The following is a 7,801-nucleotide window of genomic DNA, read 5'->3' as shown; positions in this document are numbered from 1 at the left end:
TATAATATTATGCGTCACAATACTAGTTAACATTATGCATATACAGCCAATCATTTTTTCATGCAGAATTTTGAATTTTATTAATACAAAAGAGAAATTTGATGTTAAAAATGTTCACGTGTAATTAAATGAACAAAGCTAATAATACTTCAGGCATTTGTAATAATGATAATAATAATAATACTGTAATATACAAAAAACATTTACTTAACAAATATGTTACAGTTTTCAAATCCTTTGACTTAAAATATATTTCTGTACCAGAATTACAGTATTGAAAAATGTGATATTGTAGATATCGTATTGAATTGAATATTCAGTTCAATTCAAACCCTTTCCCCTCGCATTTGGGGTGTTGTAAATAGCAGTATCGCTGCTTCACATCCAATGTTTCCCACAACCCCCTGGTGCAGTTGACACCTTGGCTTTTTGCCCCGACTCGCTGTGTTCGCTCGACCCTTGCTCATTGCGTTCTCCCTGGCCGGTGTATTGTGTCCTGGCTTATGCATGGTGCTGTCCTAACCGTTAGTCTGTGAAACCGAACATGAGAGATGATTTAATAATGACGCGAATTGCAATGGACAGATCGCAGGTGAACTGTCTCGTAATGTCCGTTTCTGTTACAGTGACTTTCTGAGACATACAAGTAATAGAATATTGGATGTTTGTAATTTTCTGGATAAAGTTACATCCAGTGCTATAGAAAATGATCCTGTGACCCACACGTGTTGTCTCCTATTAAAACACATTGCATAATCAGCTAATATTGGTACAGCACTCTATTGGTTCCAGCTGTATGAAATCCCAGCAAATATACTGTGTAGTGAAGATTGTAATGGAAGGTGCTGAGCTAGCTAAACCAGCAGCTGTGTCAATAATAAACAGAAGTGTTGAACAGATAGCAGGGCTGGCCAGGCAATGCTACTTGTTTCCGATTGGTTTTTATATAGAGAGGTTGATCTTTACACAACAACAACAACAAAAAAAACACACCACAAAGCCACCAATGAAAAGGGCAGATTTGTGTCAGTTTGTACAGATGACAGAGCTGGGTCCAGGTCTTTGTATTGAACTCTTGAAATGTGTTCAGAGTTTCTAAACAGACTGCCCCTGGTTTGATTAATTGGTTTGTTATGCCAATGTAACCATGACTTGTATTAAACTGCGTATTATTGTTACAGATCAGTTTCTAATGAAGCACCCTTCAGGCAGTCACAGGAAATGACTTGTGGGCATCTTCTTGACTCTGAGATCTTTCTCTCTCATTCTCATACAAAGCAGATATTCATACGTGCTGGTGTGTCATGCTGTACTGCATTCAGTCTCTGAGGGCTTTTCTTAGAAATCCTTTAGCTCTGATTTGAAGATTATTATGCAAAGCAGGCAGCAAGAGGCAAACAGGAGAAGTAAGGGGAGCCAGTAACGTTCACTCTCCTTAAACGATTAAGAATTTAGAGCTGAAAAAACCACACAAAAAATGAAAGTAATTCAGAATTTACAATTTATTACAGTGCATTCTGATTGCCAGCCAAAGACTGTTTTATTGAGGACGGAACATCTCCCTCTACATGTTCTGATCTATCTAATCAGATTGTTTTATCCAGTGAAACCACTTATCCCGTTGTCATATCACTTGGGATGAACATTCTTTAACCCAGGTCACTGACAAGCTGTATCAGAATCCTGGGGTATATGGAGGCTCCTGTCCATTGGTCATGCTCTAGGCTTTGCCATGCTTGTCTAGGCTGACTGCACATTTTATTTTGGTGGTTCAAAGGCAGCACTATACTTACACACATTCTTCATTTTTAACCTTTCTGAGTCACAAAGATGAGTCTGCATTTCTTTACTCATTCTAATCCTGTGGGAGCTACCTGCCTCCAGGAGTTTCTTTTCTTTTTTCCTCAGTTTCGTAGAGTGAGGTTAGTCGCTTATCTGACTGTTACTCATGCCTGTTCCTGAGAGCACTGCTCTGTTCTCTGCTGCGCTTGAGCAATAAGGGGAATTTCTTGTTCTTCCCTGAACAAACAATAGATTTTTTTTTATTCCTTTATGAGAACTGAGGGCAGAGCCAGTCAGCTGAGTTTCATCAGAACTGCTTTGTACTGATTCAGCAGTGTGGGGGTGGGAGGCGGCCTCCTACCCCTTCCTCCTTACTGGGAAGTGACAGAGGAGGAGCCAGGGAACAAGGGCAGGACTCGGGGAATGAGAGATTACTGGGAAGTGACAGGGGGAGCCAGGGAATAAGGGCAGGATTCGGGGAGTGAGAGATTACTGGGAAGTGGCAGGGGGAGCCAGGGAATAAGGGCAGGACTCGGGGAATGAGAGATTACTGGGACGTGACAGGGGGAGCCAGGGAATAAGGGCAGGACTCGGGGAGTGAGAGATTACTGGGAAGTGACAGGGAGAGCCAGGGAATAAGGGCAGGACTCGGGGAATGAGAGATTACTGGGAAGTGACAGGGGGAGCCAGGGAACAAGGGCAGGACTCCGGGAGTGAGAGAGAGAGCAGTGAGTAAGCAGCAGGGTCAAGTATTTAAGTCCAGCACTCAGCTGCAGTATTTGAGAGTCAGTGGAGCTGCCACAGAAGGAGGATAGGATTTCATGCTGCAAACCTGGGTGAGTCCCACTTGTTTAATACTTGAGAAGGAATCGAATGTTCATGTAGTTGATTAGTGGGTCTGTTCAGGGCCACAATTACAAACCACAAGTGTTTTAAATCTTTTAGTCCTGACAGGACTTCAAGATCCTGCTTTATCTTAACTCAGTCTGTTAACACTCACTCCTGTTCTCATGCATACTGTAGACCTTTCTGTTTCCACCCTTCTGAGAATGGCATGAACTCTCGCCACACTGCAGCTCTGTACAGGTATCTGTCTGTAACATTACTTAATGCTAGAGAAAATGCATATTCATCTTAAATATGCATATTCATCTTGTCGAAAACTAGTAAGAAACTGCTCAGACCAGTTCTTTAACTGTCCCTTCCTGAAACTTTTATTGTTAAACTGTTTCAGCACCACTGTGAAAAGGTTGTTTGAAGTTTTGGATCGGTATAGAGCCGGAGTGGGCAAAGCTGACTCTTCCAGTCCTGGTCTTTGTTCCGACCCTGGTCTAAATTTTTTAATTGAACCAAGTAAACCTCCATCCAGATTCTGTAGTTAAGGAGTTCATTTTGCCTGTTAAACGTGGAATGGAATGGCTCTCCAGGACCGTGATTGGATAATCAATGTTCTGGAATGCAGCAGCTTGGTCTTAATGTTTTGCAGACGTAATTTAAATAGCTCTATTTTTTTTGCCACACCAAAGAGACTCCCAGAAATGTAATATAAACGGCATCTTTTAGAGCAATTGAATAGACCAAAACCATTGTTTGCAAATTTAACTCAATGAGCTCATTCTCAGCTCATACTGTCACATTGCAAAGTGGGAAAATAATAACACCATAATATTTGAGTGGTTTTATTTTGGGGGGAAGTTCTGTTGCAATGCCACAAGAATGCTGTAGGTAGCAGTAGATTTTGCCACAGTTGTGATAATGCTGACGTGAATTTTGTTCATTCCCTTTCTTTATGATATTAAAGTATTGTGGACATTTAACCTATACAGTGTATTTACAGTAGGTTGAATATTTATGAAATCAACATTACTCATTATTCATGTTCCAAATTGTACCAGACTAAGACAGCTTTAGAAAAGAAAACTGCAGTTTAAAAGCAATGATTATACCTTTAATAATCTGCAGTTCATCAAAAAAAGAAAAACCTGCAGTGATACTGTGTGTCTGTGTGTGCATGCTTTCACTCTCACTCTGTCTGAATACTCCTTCACACAGCTGAAGAGCCTGTCTCTGTGATTAACAGCAGTGATGTGCTCTCTGTCTCTGTGATTAACAGCAGTGATGTGCTCTCTGTCTCTGTGATTAACAGCAGTGATGTGCTCTCTGTCTCTGTGATTAACAGCAGTGATGTGCTCTGTCTCTGTGATTAACAGCAGTGATGTGCTCTCTGTCTCTGTGATTAACAGCAGTGATGTGCTCTGTCTCTGTGATTAACAGCAGTGATGTGCTCTGTCTCTGTGATTAACAGCAGTGATGTTCTCTGTCTCTGTGATTAACAGCAGTGATGTGCTCTGTCTCTGTGATTAACAGCAGTGATGTGCTCTGTCTCTGTGATTAACAGCAGTGATGTTCTCTGTCTCTGTGATTAACAGCAGTGATGTGCTCTGTCTCTGTGATTAACAGCAGTGATGTGCTCTCTGTCTCTGTGATTAACAGCAGTGATGTGCTCTGTCTCTGTGATTAACAGCAGTGATGTGCTCTGTCTCTGTGATTAACAGCAGTGATGTGCTCTCTGTCTCTGTGATTAACAGCAGTGATGTGCTCTCTGTCTCTGTTATTAACAGCAGTGATGTGCACTCTGTCTCTGTGATTAACAGCAGTGATGTGCTCTCTGTCTCTGTGATTAACAGCAGTGATGTGCTCTCTGTCTCTGTGATTAACAGCAGTGATGTGCTCTGTCTCTGTGATTAACAGCAGTGATGTGCTCTCTGTCTCTGTGATTAACAGCAGTGATGTGCTCTGTCTCTGTAATTAACAGCAGTGATGTGCTCTCTGTCTCTGTGATTAACAGCAGTGATGTGCTCTGTCTCTGTGATTAACAGCAGTGATGTGCTCTCTGTCTCTGTGATTAACAGCAGTGATGTGCTCTGTCTCTGTAATTAACAGCAGTGATGTGCACTCTGTCTCTGTGATTAACAGCAGTGATGTGCTCTCTGTCTCTGTTTGAACACTCCCTCACACCCTTATTGAAGTGTACAGTAAAACACAGAACAGTGTCAGTTATATACTGTATGGCCGAGTGCACAATGCTACACCTCAGTGGGGTTTCCCTGGTCATCTATTATAATGACATCAATGAAAAATCACTGCGTCCTCATTTCTGTGACACACACGTGTAGAGTTTCTATTCTGCCATTGAAATGTGTGAAGTTTTCCACTTCACCTCTGGCTACCAGTTTATTGAAAAACAATAACAATACAGAGTCCAAAGTAAAGAAAACTGTGGTATATACTGTAAGCCTCCCAGTGTGTCGTTTTTATAACTTGCTCAAGTTAAAATACCTGACTACTTTTTTTAACCAAAAACCAAACTCATCGAGGTTACACTGCTGCTTCATGTTGTATGTTCAAAGTTGACCTTATAATTGTTATTATCCATGAATGTTTGACAATATGGTATTGTTATAAAAACAGCACAATGTTCCATTCACTGAGCTGCTTCTAGCTGTGTCAGCTAGTGGCGACATTGACTAAGTGGTTCTATCATGCATGGCTGTGATACCTGCAAATCTACTATTGCATTATACAGTAAAACACAATGTAATAAATAAACATGTTTACAGCAATGTCAGCGTATTGGAGCCCAGGGGAGATGCTGGAGAGCACGACACTGCAATGCAAGATACAGTGAATATCAGTAGTTGCAAGTCTTTCCTTGTCCCTCTGATTCAGAGTGGCTGCTGTTATAATGCTAGTAATAGAATATCCCTTTTTTTCAGGGCTCTTCGAAGAAGCAGAGCTCGCCTTGTTTTAGAGGGTGGGAGTGCTTGGCTCTGAGAACTGAATTCCATAGATGGTTGATTTCCTCAAACCCATCTGGGCTCAGTTCTTGAAGCTCGGTACTTCAGAGGCAAGCAGATTCTGAGCCAGCCAGCTCCACGGAGTATTGCGTTCCTCATTTACTGTACTCTGTATGATCTTGTAAATTAATAAACACATGTTATATCTTCACACATGTCTATCACATTATTACAGTCCAGACATCACTTTGCATGTACAGTAATATCAATAAAAGCAGCTACATGCATACTGAAAAACAAGCATGTTAATATCCTGGTACACACAGTATGTCATTTATGTACGTACTATATATGTGTGTACATGAATAGACAATATAGGATTACCCACAGAAGAATATATGCTATCCTATGAGATATGAGCTCCATCCTCTGAGCTTCCTTCAGCTGATTATCAGAGACATATACATAAGAGCCACTCAGTAATCTGCTCATCTAATCGATCCTCACTGGCTCCAGGCTCATACCTGACTGTGAGAAGCTGTATACTTCACACATATACAATACACACTAGTTAAATAAGGAACCAAGAAAAGCATAAAGTGATGTGATGAAACTGGGGTGTGTTTGTGTGTTAAGCAGGTGGATTCAATCAATGTGATGAAACCGGGGTGTGTTTGTGTGTTGAGCAGGTGGATTCAATCAATGTGATGAAACCGGGGTGTGTTTGTGTGTTGAGCAGGTGGATTCAATCAACAGATGCAGTGGCTTACGAATTGAGTCATCACCCTGTGTTAGCAACAATGCAAAACTCCTTGTTAGCATCTGATTAGCCCAACGCTATACCTTAGGAAAATTGTATTGCACGTCACACCACAGAACAAATGGGCATGTGCTGCTAGCAAAGACACGCTCGCAGAAGAGAAGCAGGACTGCACTTCCTTACTCTGTTTACATGTGTGCTGTGCATGGCTGTTGCAAGGGATTTCTGTTTAAACTGAAAGGTAGTGTAGTCATCAGGTTATTGTACCAGTACTGGTATGACATCATTTTAACTTGGGAATCCCTGCTATTAAAACTGTTGTAAAACCACATTCTTCAGTGCTGGTTTCAGTGATACATTTTCAAGAAAATGGTCGAAACAAAATTGTGCATGCATTTTTTTCACAATGGGAAAATTAAGACAGACATTCCTACCAGAACAGCTGGTTTGTGGAAGTTGATGATTTTACTGCTTGTAGGGCATGAGGTGTGTGATAACAATGACATTGCCTTGATTAATCCAGTGTGTGAAGGGTTGCCTAGACTTGCATCATGTTGACACCCATTGGGTAAATCTCTGAATCTCAGTTTCAAACATAGATATAAGAGATTACATATCTTTACTGCACCACAGATTCTGGACACACTTCCCATTAATATAAATATTCACAGCAGCAAACGCCTGAGGTGTCATGTTTGTCAGTCCCTTGGAGAGCAATGGAATCTGTGTGTGTCTGCACAGCTTAAGGCTCGAGGGTTGTTGTATCCTTTCCAGTGGGCTGTGTTCGGTTTGCACAGATCACCCTGCTCTCAAGCCTCTTCATTAAATGCATGTCAATGAAGTGCTATGGGAATCAGTGAGGCGCATGGCCAGTGCTGCAGGCTCTCCACTGGGATACAGTTCAACACATCAAATCACTTCCACTCTACTTATTTACTTCCTAATAATTACGACTGATTGTGAGCATGCCGCCCCATACATGAACAGCACAGTCAAACCATATGTTTAACAATGAACCACAGATCATATGGAACAGATTATGAACACATTTTGTATTTTAATTGTTTTAGACTATAATTTAGATGCACAAAAAATATTTTTTTCACTAAAATAAAATGTTTTTTGCTAGTGTGCAGCTGCATGTAACGCTGGGAATTATTTTCAGCATGGTCTCGTAAGGTAAAAACCTTAAATATGTCAAACGATTTACTATAGTTTACTGAATACTGTGTTGGGCCCTAGGCCTTTAAGCTGCTGCTTACTATTTCAGTTGAAAAGCTGTTGAAAGGAGACCCTGTGTGAGAGCTAGGGTTCAGTGGAATGACTGCAGCACCTGTGAATTACCCCCACAGCTCTGGGTACACTGTCTGGGTCTCAACGCTTAGACTTCTTTTTCTTCTTCTTCGTCTCCACGATCTCGCTCACGCTGTCCCCTTTGGGGCTGCTTGGCTGGCGGATGACC

General features: G+C 41.3%; 1 protein-coding gene and 1 long non-coding RNA gene across 2 annotated transcripts in view; one reads left to right on the top strand and one right to left on the bottom strand.

Annotated features, from left to right (window-relative positions):
• Positions 1–2,239: 2,239 nt before the first annotated feature.
• Positions 2,240–5,790, top strand: LOC121321527. Its single transcript, XR_005950950.1, has 2 exons — positions 2,240–2,618; positions 5,559–5,790. It is a non-coding gene; the product is annotated as an uncharacterized LOC121321527 (long non-coding RNA).
• Positions 5,791–5,873: 83 nt separating this feature from the next.
• LOC121321526 overlaps positions 5,874–7,801 on the bottom strand; it is a 3,105-nt gene continuing 1,177 nt past the window's right edge. The window contains exon 2 of the mRNA XM_041260512.1: positions 5,874–7,801. This exon is cut by the window's right edge and continues 623 nt beyond it. Within this exon, the coding sequence (XP_041116446.1) occupies positions 7,714–7,801 (88 nt within the window). The 3' untranslated portion in view covers positions 5,874–7,713.

Source organism: Polyodon spathula, chromosome 10 (assembly GCF_017654505.1).
Source record: "Polyodon spathula isolate WHYD16114869_AA chromosome 10, ASM1765450v1, whole genome shotgun sequence".
In the NCBI taxonomy this organism is placed as follows: Eukaryota; Metazoa; Chordata; class Actinopteri; order Acipenseriformes; family Polyodontidae; genus Polyodon; species Polyodon spathula.
Note: the sequence above shows the minus strand (reverse complement) of the source record. Positions and strands in the feature narration are given on the sequence as shown.